Source organism: Barbatula barbatula (genome assembly GCF_947034865.1).
Source record: "Barbatula barbatula genome assembly, chromosome: 12".
NCBI classification, from domain to species: domain Eukaryota; kingdom Metazoa; phylum Chordata; class Actinopteri; order Cypriniformes; family Nemacheilidae; genus Barbatula; species Barbatula barbatula.
In genome coordinates, this window is record NC_136775.1 from 8,719,382 (window position 1) to 8,733,960 (window position 14,579).

The 14,579-nt window shown below is 37.3% G+C and overlaps 1 protein-coding gene across 3 annotated transcripts; it reads left to right on the forward strand.

Moving 5' to 3' along the window:
• The first annotated feature begins 31 nt into the window (after positions 1-31).
• csnk2a1 (casein kinase 2, alpha 1 polypeptide) lies at positions 32-9,775 on the forward strand. Of its 3 annotated transcripts, none has more exons than XM_079469114.1 (15): positions 32-280; positions 1,276-1,365; positions 1,632-1,708; positions 2,049-2,177; positions 2,333-2,444; positions 4,870-4,971; positions 5,170-5,220; positions 5,306-5,365; positions 5,450-5,533; positions 5,621-5,731; positions 5,819-5,920; positions 6,055-6,155; positions 6,888-7,036; positions 8,343-8,432; positions 8,554-9,775. In XM_079469114.1, exons 4-15 carry the CDS (start codon positions 2,077-2,079, stop codon positions 8,676-8,678), a joined length of 1,188 nt encoding a protein of 395 aa, XP_079325240.1. In that variant the 5' UTR covers positions 32-280; positions 1,276-1,365; positions 1,632-1,708; positions 2,049-2,076; the 3' UTR covers positions 8,679-9,775. The 3 variants fall into 3 exon arrangements, with proteins under 3 accessions (XP_079325240.1, XP_079325241.1, XP_079325242.1); XM_079469115.1 differs by having other exon boundaries at positions 242-713; XM_079469116.1 differs by lacking the exon at positions 32-280 and adding an exon at positions 283-583.
• The last annotated feature ends 4,804 nt before the right edge of the window (positions 9,776-14,579 follow it).

The window sequence follows — 14,579 nt, forward strand, 5'->3', positions numbered from 1 at the left end:
AGATTTATTTCAGTGGAGGCTACGGATCGGAAGCCTTCATAAACATAAACAAGCATAAGCGTTACATGTACTAGGCATAAAACATCAAGAAAGCCGGTCTGTCTGCGCATTCTCTCTCTACTGTATCTCAAATCTCGGTAAGCTGCCTATCTAGACAGCTTTTCGGGGCGTTACGAGCGCTTTCTAAACGCTATAGTCAAGAAGACGTTCAGTAGGTATTGATACGCAGCCTTTTTCTAGTGCAGCGTCCGCCATATTGTCTATCAGGAGACGCCGAGAGGTAATGCAGTGTGCTCATACAACCAGTTCATGCATATGATGCTATTTGAACGAATCGCGAAATGTATTTTGAGATGAGGATAGGCACATGAGGCTTTATACGACTAAAATCCACCTATGTGTTTTTATACCGTCTTGTTTGTTGGTTACACACACTTAGCGCGTGCCATTGCTACACGCTAACCGCTAAAAACCGCCGCCTTTTCTTTGTAATTTGGTCAGAAGCGCAATATTTGGTTTCTGGTCGGATTAAACCCAAACATTAACTTCGAGGAGGATCTGTAATTTCTGTAAATTGCGCCAGGTGATCGTTTTTATGCATTTATTTGTTTAAAACCCTTTGTGCGGCGTGAGCTTTGATGTGGCGTGTTGCGCCACGTTCGGCCAACGGCGTCTGCGCAATAAATCACTACGATATTTAACTTTATATTGAGGTATGTTGTCATTTATGCTTCTTAGGTTTGTTTCATAGTGGTGCATACAATTTGGTTTGTGAATTTTGGTTAAACGCGACGGTAAATGTATTAGAATGCCTTAGGCGTGGCAAACGCTAAGCTAGTTAGCGATTAGCAGGCTAGCTAACAGCTGTTTTGGAAGCTTATAATTAGATTGTGAGAAATGCATGAATCGATTTGTTTATGTGACTTGTTTGTAATGAACGTGGATTACATATAAATGAACAGTGGAATGTAGTAAAGCACTGGGTTGACTGGTTTCTTCGGCTGTGTCATCAGGACTGTGAATCAGTCCCGATAACACGACTTCGATCTAAGCAAAAATTGACCCGTTGTATGTTAGTTCTTCAAAAACAAACATTGAGTATTTGTGTGTTTATTTAACATGTCACAAACACTAAACGGTTAACCCGATGGCTGTACAGCAGTGAAGTAAGCTGGTTGGTTATTAATGGACGTTGGTCTGTAAATCGGCACTTTGACACGCAAGCTGATGTTGCAGATTCATAACGATGTGTTTTAAAGTTATCATTCTTTCCAGCATCTGGAGGGCCATGAGGAATGACTTTTAGGATTGCAGTGTCTCCTGAATGAACCTCTGGATGTCCTCTTTGACTAGAATTACAATCAGGTAGGTTGAGGTCCTAAAAGTGATAGTTCACCCAAAAATAAAAATTCTGTCATGTACTCACCCTCTTGTCATTTCAAACCTTTATGACTTTCTTCGGCAGAACATTTTTGAATAAAGTTGGTAACTGAACATCTCTTCGCTTCTAGTAAATGATGACACAATTTTCATGTTTGGAAGAACTGTCACTTTAAATGCAGTAAATCTCAGATTCAAGAGCATACGTTTACTTGAATGTAAGCTGACCTGTTTACGTGTTTATTATGTAGCCTATGCTCCACATCCCATCTGGCATTTGCCTTCATCAGCCCCACCTGTCATTTGCTGCTTGGAGAAAACCTCCAAGGTAATAACCAACCTTTAAAAGTACATATATGTGAAGGTGACCTATTTGTCAGTCATGGTTAACCATACCTGAAATATGACCTCTGCATTTAACCCATCCAGAGAGTAGTGAACACACACACACAGCAAGTCGTGAACACACGTACACCCGGAGCAGTATAGCTTGAAAACTATATGTCTGTTTTCAAGCTGTTTTGTTTATAGATTTGGTGTGCATGAGTTGCCTGCCCTATTTGCAAGAACTCTTGACTACAACCTTAAAATATAAGACTAATAAAGGCTTTGTGTGTAAGACATTTCACTGCGCTGTTGTAAACTGTTACCTCATTTTTTAATCTCAGGTGTTTCAGGGAATCCCGAGTGTAGAATATGTCTGTCCCTGTCCCAAGTCGCTCTCGAGTTTACCCTGATGTAAACACACAGCGCCCCAGAGAGTACTGGGACTATGAATCCCATGTTGTTGACTGGGGGTGAGTTGTCTTCAATTTGTTCGACGCAAATGCAATATTGTCCCTGTGGATACTTTCTTTGTAGGGTTGTTTTTCAGGTCCATATAGTTGCTTTTTTTATGGATTGGATGTTGGTGATTGAGTGTGTTGATATACTGTAATGTTTATGTGTACAGAAATCAAGATGACTACCAGCTGGTGCGAAAGCTGGGCCGGGGAAAATACAGCGAGGTGTTTGAAGCCATAAACATCACGAACAATGAGAAAGTTGTCGTCAAAATACTCAAGGTATCATTTGTTGTTTGCGTTCATTAAACTGCTTTTCACAGTGTTAAGGCATAATTTAGTTAAAATTAGGGATGCTCATTTAGGTTTGTTTCTCTAACCGACGCTCGATATCCGAACATTTACCGTTAACTGATAAGATTTGAATATTAAATTTGAATAAAAATTCAGCGTCTTCGGAGGTCGCATTCTCGGCAGCATATGCCTTCGCATGTGACATCCGTAGGACGCAGCCTCCAAAATGAGACACAGCTACAGTTAACAGGGGTGTGTGATGTGAAAAATACCAAAACATTTTTCAGAGATTTATTTTAACATACAAACAGCAGCATAACGAATAGATCAACAACAGCACCTGCATTCCCAATATCAGCATTTTTTACAATGGCGATAAACTAAAATAATAAGTCAAAAGCATAAAATAAATGGTCAAGACAATAACTTAAATAATTAACATATTATGACAAATGAAAACACAGAAGAACATAAAATAAAAAAAGCAGGCCTACCTCAATCCAAAGCTTGGCTAGTTTTCATTTAAATCAAGTAACATGTCTATGTGTTGTGGGGACAGTCTGGAGCCTGTTGACTCTTTCAGATGGCACGGATGTCCCGGGAGTGCAGAGATAAGGCCTCAGGAAGCGAGTTTCTGTTTGTTTTCCATCAGCCAGGATTAATATTCGAAGAGTGCTCTTGGGCACATAAATGTGTCTTAGCTAAACAGATATAAATCTGATCTGTTGTAATCATTAAGGCTATTTGTCAACATTAATGGACCAGAGCTTACATAAATGGATGAATTGTTTAACTGACATTCAAAAGAGCTTAATAATTACTTGAACAAATTATTTGGTCATTCATTAATGTTTGTAAATACATTTAAATGATTCACCAATTTTTATTTAGCTTTTATTCACATATAATCTTTGATAAGTGCACATTGAGAGAGAATTGCAAACTTTAAATGTAACTGTTGCGGAGACTAGAAAGACACATCTTTTTTAACATAAATAAAGTTTAACCAGGGCTAATGAAACGAGTGGATGAAAGTGGTCAGCGCACATACAAAGAACGTAATGGTAAGGGTAAATCCCGTGTATTGACATAAAAACAATGTCCAGACAATTTATAGACATGACGCGTTTGTGCATTCACTCATAGAGAGCATGTTTTCGGTTTTCATAGAAATGATGCTTTTATCGTGTTAACTGTCATATATAAGAGCAATGTGCGGGATTTAAAGATGTAACACGTTTGTGCATTCACAGTTTAAACCGTGTGCTCAGTTTTTAAACGCATTTGTTTTATGTACTCTCACTTATACAAAACAATGTGTTTGGTTTTACATTTAGTCATTTAGCAGACGCTTTTATCCAAAGTGACTTACAAAGAATTCAGTGAGCAATAAAAAGCAATAGTACGATCGGTGCTAATACAAAGTTACTAGTTTCAACAAAAGCTAGACCACTACCTGTTGAGAATAGAGTTAGTGTACTTTTTTAAATTTGTATTTATTTTCTTAATAAACACATAAGACAAGGTTCTGAGAGATGTTGTTGACCGGAACGCGTTAGGAAGAATGTTCCACCAGGAAGGAGTTTTAGCGAATTAATGCTCTCCTTTTAAAGTTAAGACCGTGTTTCTCATACGCTTGATGGCCATTCTCTTCAGACTCACAGAGCCATGTGCTTTCTGCTGGAAAGGAGGCGGAGACCAGCAGCGTATTTGCATTTAAAGAGAAACACACCTAAACACCCTGTTTTTCCTCACAGGCAAAATAGAATTGTAGGGCACAGTATAATAAAAGATATGTGGTGTATTTTGAGCTGAAACTTCACAGACACATTCTGTGGACTCCTAAGATTTATATTACATGTTGTAAAAGGCTACATGAGAGGGCCTTTAAAACGATGAACTTGAGCAAATGTAGCCTCAACCATCAGATGAATTACACTTGTCGTGTTTCGTCAAGTGGTGTGATCAGATTTTAATTTGTCTCAAAAACGTTTCGGAGGGCAGTCGCGTCAGCACGCTCTGTGATTGTAAAGCATATCTTTCTTTCACAATACAGAAAACTAAAAAACATTATTATTATTATTAAAAAATGTTAACACTATTATTTAACTTAATGTAAACATACCTTTTAAATCATTTAAGTGATGGTTAAATGGCCAAAATGAACATCCCTAGCTAAAATGCAAATCTGTCATCATTTACTTGCCCCCATGTTGTTCCAAACCAGTTTGATGGGTTTTTTCTGTCGGTCACAAAAGGTAGAATGTTATGAATGATAGACTATCTAGATGTATTTTTTTTCATTTCTATACGATAAAAGTGAATGGTGGCTGAAGTTGAAGATTTTCATGTGTTCGTGTGTAGGCAAAATTGTTTTAAAAATATCAGTGTTACAGTTGTCTTGTTTGTTTAGCCAGTAAAAAAGAAGAAAATTAAACGAGAAATAAAGATTCTGGAGAACTTGAGAGGAGGCCCCAACATCATATCACTTTTAGACATCGTAAAGGATCCTGTGGTAAGTTAATTAACTTTTCTAGATGTGCCCTTTATTGTTTTCTTCACCTTAGTTAATACAAAGTCTGTCTATTTTTAACTCTGGTTCACTTTGAGGGCGTGGAGGTTTTTTATTTTTCGAAAAGGCCTACAATAGCACAGGAATATGTGAGGTATTGTTTGTGTGCACTCAAGTTAAAAATCTGTTTCTGTGCCACAGTCACGAACGCCAGCGCTGGTTTTTGAGCATGTTAACAACACGGACTTCAAGGCAAGAGATGTTTTTTCACTACTTGTAAGATTAGTTTGTGCTTGGTTTGATTTAGTAATTAACTGTTTTTTTTCTGTCTTTACAGCAACTGTATCAGACATTATCAGACTATGACATTCGCTTCTACATGTATGAAATTCTTAAGGTGAGATGATCACTCCTGTACTTCTACACAAAGCAATTTGTGGACCACAATGATGTGCTTGATCTAATGTTTAATGAACTCCAGGCTCTGGACTACTGCCACAGTATGGGGATAATGCACAGAGATGTAAAACCACACAATGTCATGATCGATCACGAGCACAGAAAGGTATTTAAACCCTGCCTGTGTTGTGAATACACCGAAAAATCTCGTTTTTGTGAATTCTTGATATGTTAAATATTATTACTCTTGAAGCTTCGGCTGATCGATTGGGGTTTGGCTGAGTTTTACCACCCAAACCAGGAGTACAACGTGCGTGTGGCGTCCCGATACTTTAAAGGCCCTGAACTACTTGTGGACTATCAGGTGATTTCAATTTTGCAGTAGTAGCATAATAAAAATGTAAACTGATGTTTCGGAGCGAATGTCAAAACTGTTTCCTGTGCTCATTAGATGTATGACTACAGTCTGGATATGTGGAGTCTTGGATGCATGCTAGCCAGTATGATCTTCAGAAAGGAACCGTTTTTCCATGGACATGACAACTACGATCAGGTCGTCTATCTTTCTTGTTTTGGATGAACTAACAGGAGCTTTTTGTTACTAGTAGTTACTAGTAGAATTGTTTTAGTTTGGTTTAAAGTGTTTACTGCTGAGTGATGCGTGTTGATGTGTTTTTCCCTCTTTAGCTTGTTCGGATCGCAAAGGTCCTGGGCACAGAGGACCTATATGATTACATTGACAAATACAACATTGAACTGGACCCACGCTTTAATGACATATTGGGCAGGTGTGTTTTTATTTCCTCAGAATATTTATCTGAAACAGACCTAGGTTAATGTTAGTGAGTACAGTCTAACTGTGTGTTCACATCGAGCGCGAATGAGGCGTAAAAAACGCACTATTCGCGAGTAGTTGGACGCTTGAACATTTTGTGTTTACTCGCTGTATTCGCCTGTGAAATTTGCGTCATTCGCGCGTGAAATTCGCGTCATGGGAGGGGCTTTAGCGGGAACGTATTTGTAAAATAAGGCAAATAAGCTCAATCTACCGCCTTTAGCTACCTTGTAGTTTCAATATGTATATATAACTCAAATTGAGTTGAGAGTGTTTTTACAATTTACCAGATTCTCCGACCTCCTCACTCTCTTTTTTCCAAGCAAGATCCTTTTTATTCCTGTTTTTATAAAAGTAGGAACAAGTATCGTAATTCTCCGGGTGTCCACGAACAGATATTATGAGCTTGTCCTCCATTTTGTATTTCTGTCTCCGCTTGCTACGTCACTACTAGAGAAGGCTCCTGATTGGTAAACGCGGTGAAAATTTTCGCCGAAGTTCAGATTTTTCAACTCGCGCTTTTCGCGTCATTCGCGCCGCAAGCGCGTCTTTCGCGTCTTCGCATTGACTTAACATGTAAATCACTCACGCTTGACGCCTCATTCGCGCTCGATGTGAACACGCAGGAAGTCACATAATGTGTCATGTTTAAAGAATGTTCCAACATCTCCTTTTATTTTTTCAGACACTCCCGTAAGAGATGGGAGCGATTTGTGCACAGCGAGAATCAGCACCTCGTCAGTACCGAGGCTCTGGATTTCCTGGACAAGCTGCTACGTTATGACCACCAGGCTCGACTGACAGCTCGTGAGGCCATGGACCACCCTTACTTCTGTGAGTCACAACAGCTGAAGTTTTTTTCTATTCTCTAAGCAGTGTTTGAATTTAAGTATGAAATCCACGGTGATACTTGCATTGCTTATAAGAAATATAACACTAGACCTATTCAAAGATAGCCATGCCAAGGTGCAAATATAGATTTTCATGCCATTTGGCATTTGATGATTCAAAGGTCCCGTGTGTAATTTTTGGGGTGATCTATTGATAGAAATGCAATATAATATACATAGCTATGTCTTCAGAGGTGTATAAAGAGCTTACACAAATTCTGCCAATCTCATTAATCTTGAGCACCTATTAGAGTGGTATTGCATACTTTGTATCTTCGAAGAGGACCTATTTTAGTTTGAAGAGGACCTATTTTAGTTTAGTTTGACCACATTTATAAGACTGATACAGCTGTATGATTATTTCTGATAACAGACGTCATCCTGAAGGAGTGCTGGGGTGGATCTAAAGCACAAGCACACAATACATCATCGCATTGATTCACTAAAAGTTTGTGTTTAACTATGCGTAACACAAACAAACACTTGAATCTGTGACCGCATGAGGTTCATGACCGGCATCTTTTGGCACTGGGACCGCTCCATCTATCAGTTTCATCTCCAAATCCAGCATTATATCCACCGTTTATATGACATTCCTCACCGAAATGCATTGAACAAACAAACACAGCTGAACTTTGCAAACGATGGAGCACATTGATGGGCATACCATTTTTTTTTTTCGCTCTTGCTGGTTGACGCATGGGTGTGCTTTTCCGTGAGAATTGCCCAATAAAGGACTAAGAAAGTTGTTACCTATGGGAATTTAATGTTGACCCAGCACTTCCTTTGGGTACTGTATCGAGCACAGGAATACTACGTTATACCTCCAACTAGTTTTTTGACATGTTGACCATGTCAAGAATGAGAAGCCAGTTGAAATACCAGGTGATTGTTGAATCACCCCTTAAATATTTTAGTGCCTCAGCTCAACAAGTTTTTAGGCAACGTTCCTATTTATTTTTACATAATATGCAGGGCAATATTTAATTTCAATTTACAGAAATGTTTTACAGAAACTGTAATCATTTTGCTCAAAATTGTTCTGTTGTATTTATTTGACCACATTGTTCAAGTACAATGAATTGTTAACAGTGGAGGAAGTTTAGGGTACTCGAAGATTTCTGTATTCCTTTAGTGCATTTAAATGGGGTTGATATGTTCAGGTCCTTCGAAGTCTCCATAGGATTTTGTCATTTTATTGTGTTTGACATTAATAATGATATGCTCTTGTTTTGTGATTGTGTGCGCAGACCCCATTGTTAAAGACCAGGGCAGAGGGGCGCCAGCTACAGGAATGGCTGCCAGTTCCACACCAGTGAGCTCCTCTAGCATGATGGCAGGTAAACCTCCTCAGTCTCTGTAGTTCCTCTACCACCGTGCATCTCTTCCATAATAAATTACCTGTATTCATCCCAGTCTACAAGCTCAGCTGAACATGTATCGGTCACTGTCACACTGCAGGCATCACCTCTATGACTCCGAGCACACAGCCGAACATGGCCAACATCAGCGCTGGTTCTCCCGTCATCCCTGCCCCAAACACAATGGCAACACAAGTGCCCACTGCCGCAGGAGCCCAGCCCTGAACACCAACTGCCCGTCTCTCTCTCTCTCTGTCACACCTCTAGCTCTCTATCTTCTTCAGTGGGCCTGCTTGGAATTGTGAATCGGGGGGCCATTGATTTTTGTTTTATGTTGCAAGTAACAGAGAACTAAAATGCTAAGTTACAGTTTTATTTTTTCTCTTCAGTTGTGTTGTTTAGGGGTTAATGGACTCGAGGAAACCCGTCATGTTTTTGCACCTGTCTGTGTGAGTTAGAAAAGCATATGGGTGTAAGCATTCTATCACAGTGACTGTTTAGAAACACACTTAAATGTCCACCTGAAGGATAATAAAAATTAATTTTATATGTCCCTCTAGCATTCTTGTGCTTGAAGACCATTTCACTTGGCTTAATTTTAATTGTGTGTGTTTTTTGTTTTGTTTTTTGGGAGGCAGGTATTTTTAGGGAGTGTTTTAAGGTATAGTCCCTGCTTTTGTGTTTTACGGTCCGAGCCTTGATCACAACAGTTCACAAAACCTGGTGATGTATATAATGAATGTCTTGAGTAAAAATGCCGTTAAAGAGCCTGTCGTCCCTTAATTTCGAGGAATACGATGTTGGGGACAAGAGAAAGCATCTTGTGGGAGGTATGCTGGGTAAGAGAGCTGATTGGAGAAGCATTTGTGCTGGTGTCATGATTTAACCATTTATTCTGTTTCAGCTCTGAAATGGACTGAAGGCCAGATCAAATCAAAACTACTGTAACATTTTTGAAGATTTGTGTTGAATCGTGTAACAAAATCCACTCACCAAAAAGGAACATCTTACATTTCAGTTCAGCTGCGCTGGTTCTGTGGGTTGGTTTTTGGACTCGGTCACAGGTCTTGTTAAAATCTCAATAGCTGTTTGAGGTCTTGTACCAATTGCTGAGTAACACAATCAATAATATGCCAATTTTTGTGTTACTTTCAGTTGTGTGTGTGTGTGTGAGAATGTATGAGTTTTTTTTAAACAAGTTTCAGACGCATGTGTTTGATACTATAAAGAGTTTTTGTAATTTTCTTTTGAGAGGGGACTGTTCATTGAAACACACATCTCTTTCTACCCCAGGACTGAATCAATTAAACAGGAAAAATATACATTTAGCTTTGCATGTTGTGTTTTACTGTGGTTTGTCTTGGTCGACCGGTTGAAGAAAGAACAAGAATATTGCGGGCAGTTTCTGTGACTCCCTCGAAAAAAAAAGTGTAGACCAACTGAATCTTTTAGTATATTATTGTTTAAATGTTTCTTAAACTGTTCTTTTGGTCTTGTCTATTAGTGAAATAATCCCATGTTGAAGACTAGCTCTGTAGTGGAGGTCTAACTCATGTTTGTCCTCTTCCTGTGTTTAAGTGTGAAGAGTTTAAATATCTTACTGTATTGTGAAGTCATTCATTTAGAGTTTGCAATAGATACTTTTTCAATCAAGAGATATTTGTTTTATAAATAATTTAAAAGAGAAAGTATATTGTTTAAGGATAAAGACCATGTCACTTGCTTTATTCAGCTGTACGTTCAATGCAGCCTCTATTAAAGTGAATGGTGTGTAAGAAAGGTGGAAATAACAGAGGCTACCTCACTCACATTTCTATGGAATTCAATAAAAAAACGAAAACAACTGTTGCCTCTCGTTGAAAACCAGGTGAATGTTGGACCGCATGGGCTGAATCACAGAAAGCTAACTGAAAATCATATGGTAAACATGTGATACGCTCCACATCCTCCGTGCTGTGTTTTCCCCATGCTGGTTCGAACGTATCGTTTGGATTTTTGTAACCATACAAACTGTTTAATTAAATATAATATCAGCAATACACCGACGTTATAAGCATTTGTCCCAATACAGTTATGTCTATATTCACGCATTAACTAGGCTAGACCTATTGCTTCTGGTTAGGGAAATGAATTAGTCAATGTTGAAATTAACACGAAATTAGATAAAAGCTTAAGAAGTATTGTTTATTGTTGGTTCCTCTGTAACTGATGATAAACGTTTAGCGTCATTGAGTTTCTCGTTTCTCTGGGAATCGAATCCTAAAATAATCGATTCCAAGTCGTTGAGAATCAAGGGTCTAAAACAGTACAGACTTTAGAAAAAACAAATGGCTTGAATGACAAAATAGTCTGCAAAAGCTTTGTTTGCACACAATGCAGATATAATAACATGTATCCACACATTAAACAAATCATATAAGTAGCCCTACGTGTGTCTTTTCAGATAGATTGTAAATGGAACGTTTTCTCTTGCTCTCCACCCATGAGCTCAGAATGTGCGTTAAGAAAGTTGCATGTATATAAAGTCTCACAACATACGAAGAGTTTGGTTCCTAAGTAGTTATAGACCAAGTCAGACTTTGCACTTCTGTCTACGAAGGAAAGCGAAGTAGCAGAGTTTGGTATTACCAGGCAGGCTCCCTAAATGAGATAACTCATATTTTATATGAGATTATATCTAATCTTATTTTATTTTTCTCCAAAAATCATGTTTTTAATATTTTATGTTTTTGTTGTGTTTAATTGCGTTTTTCTTAAGTTATTATGGCTTATATCAAAACAAATCAACTGCATTTGATGTAATTGGAACGCACAATAAAAACAAGATTTTTAGATGAGTTATCTCATTTTGGAACCAAACTCGTCTTATTTATTTGGATGTCTGTTTAAAGCTGGACAGAACTTTTTCCAACACCTGTCTGCTCTATTTGCATTTAGAGATCTGTATGTCATCTTTCGATTCCCAGACCTAAAAATCAGAATCGAACAGAATCGATAACTTTTGTTATCGTCCGTAGCGCAAATTGTACTTCTCCAAATCGAAACGTTGCCTAGTTGACCTTTCTGCCATCTAGTGGTCAGACGGGACCGTATATTAAACATTTATTTCTTTTCAAAACATCTTTGATGTGACAATTTTTTTAGAATCTTCTTTTCCAATATATATTTTAAAGTATGAAAAATTAGGTGCGGTTTCCCATGGGCTTGTCACAGACTATCTTAAATGTTAAAGGTGTTTTGAACGTAAAACAACTTACACTGACATATCTTAAAAAATATGCTTTTTAAAACACATTAAATATCTCAATTTAACTAAGGCCTAGTCCTGGTTAAGATAATCTCTGTCTGGGAAACCGCCGCTTAAAATCTAATTTTGAGACAAGCATCATATCATTAATAGTTTGATTTCCACTACTCAGTCAATATGAAATATATCAAGGTTGTATTTTACCAGAATGATTTTATGTAGAAAACAGTAAATCAGACTGTCATGCATATGAGTTATGTGCCTTATAACACTATTTTAAAAAAGTCATTTGTTTCTTAAGATTTTCTTTTTAAAAGACCTGTGATCGTCCAATGTAACTAGTCTGAAATAGTTTTGTGTTTCTTTACAATGGCACAAACAAGATCCTTCTCTGGATCTCTTTGTAGAAAAGGAAATGCCATGGGGTAAATGCAACCGTGCGTCCCGTCACTATTTTGAAACACACCTGCCATTCAGAACACAGCAGGTCTGTGTGGTGTCTCAGGCTGTCCCCTCTGCAGTATCATCTATGACTCTATTGTCCAGTTCACTTCCTCTATCCAGATGAGTGGTCTTTACCGCTATAAGACCTCAAAAACACATGAATGCTTCAAAAGGACATCAACATTCAATATGAAGCTGTAAGTACTAATCTCTTGCTTGTTTTTAGCTCAAGCTTTGTTTAGTCAGCGTATTCTGTTACTAATATGAAATCAGGCTGAAATAACTGATGTTTGAATGATGAGAGAGACAGATCGACAATGTTAAGCGTATTTGTTTTATGTTATTTTCCCTCTCTTTTTATCTGGTTGCTCAGAATTATCAGCATCCTGACTGTTCTAGTCTTTTTGAATGCTGTATATTCAGCAGCAATGAGAGGTAATCATTTTTTTTCTAATTATAAACTTTTTGAAAGATTTATAACATTACTGAGTGCGATTGTGTTGCTGTTAATAACCTAAAATAATAAAACCGTTAGTAAATCATCTTAAGTTTCAGTTGCTTTGACAAAATAGTAAGTCATATCTTTCCTGTTTTCATATTAAAAACTGATTTCTTTAGACAGGAGTGAAGATTTGTTACATTTCCTCAATGGTGAGTATTTTCCCTGATTCTCTATATCAGCTACATCAATCATTTTAAATACCTGCTAAATGCATACTTAATTTTTCATGTTTTTCCTAAGACGCTTTTCAAATGAATCTGCCTGCTGACAACCTCGAACCAACTCAAATCACAGGTCTGTAAACTGTAGCTCTTAACTTCATGTGCTATTCTTTAAGTAGTCGGCCGTGCAGTTATGATCGCAGAACCCAATTTGTGAATCTGAAAGAAAACAAATCTATAGTTTGGATTGGCTTTTGCTGTTAAAATAAGTGTTTTTTTATCATAGAAGCAGCTCTGCAGACAGAAAAGATCCTGTATCCTACATATCCAACAGCAGGTGAGTAACAAGACAATGAAGCCATCTCACACATTTTAATGCATAAACAAAATCTAAATATTTTATCGTCTTGTCTCTGTTTTTCTTTTTTTCAGAATGTAAAGCCCCAGAAACAGTTAATGTTGCTGGTATGTTAGTATGAGTTAAGTTATTTATTCTAAACTTTTGAACATATTGCTTGGACAAATTCGAAGTGATTCAAAAGTTATAATGTGTCTAGAAATAAAATCATTGGCATTGCTGATGTGTTTGATAATTGTCTTTAATGTAGAGTTTTCCAACACAACTCCCAGACCAAACCCGGTTGAAATTACAGGTACACATTAACAATAAGAGTTGTGTAATTTATCAACAAAACACTTTTTACTTGTTTATTTATTCTCTTAATATTCTCTTAAATGCATGTAGTTCTTGATGCAAGCGCTTATTTTATTTCTGTCCGTAGGCATTGCTGAGGAGATATCCATTGAGAGCAGCAACTCAGGTAAGCCATCAAGTAAATATCAAGTTACAAATAAAAATCAGATATTACAATATGTGAAAAATAATTGTTCTTTTTTTACAGACAGTGGATTAACTGAAAGAACATCAGCAGAGGACAGCAGAGGTACATGTTTATTTTATATTCATTATTATTGTGTTAGCATAATTTGATTTTAGTTAAACACTCGTACTTTCTATTTAAAAGCTATTTGAAATTAGAATTAGTTCATATAACATGCAATGAACTGTCTGTTGTAGAGGTTGAAAGCTACAAGAGGTTACAGCTCAAATCCAAATTTACAGGTATTTTGCTGGATTTTATGTGATTTGTTGAAATACAGTCTCAGATTAAAAACTCATTTGACCTAAACCTATTTTTTCTGCTGCGCACTTCAGATGCCCATACATTACAGGAACAGTATACAAACTCGGGAGGTGAGCAATAGTGCCATGTGTTTCCTTATATTTACACTGTATGTAAACAGGCTGATAATCTTAAATTTTTCTGAATATAGAGAGCGTCAGCATAGACACAACAGACATGAACACTGAAGTGATGAAGGACACAAACAAGCATCCCAGTAAAGTGACTGGTATGACTCAGTTTTATAACTATCTGATGAAATCTCCACATATTCACAAGTCACAGTAATTTGAAAACAATTTAATGATAAAATGAAATGAAAACAAGATGGCATTTTACATAATATAGCAGGTATACTTCAACGTTATAAAACAACAAATACAACCAATGTGTTATAAAACCAATAAATATATTGTTTGATAACACTTTTTTTGGTATCTGAGATCGCTTAGATATATCTTAAACAAAAGTCTTACAGATTGGTCAAATGTGACTTAAATGTCAAGTTAAGTGACATTCAATGAAATTTAGTGGCACCTGGTGGTGAGGTTGCAAACTCCACCTCTCCCTTTCGAAACACTAGGAGAT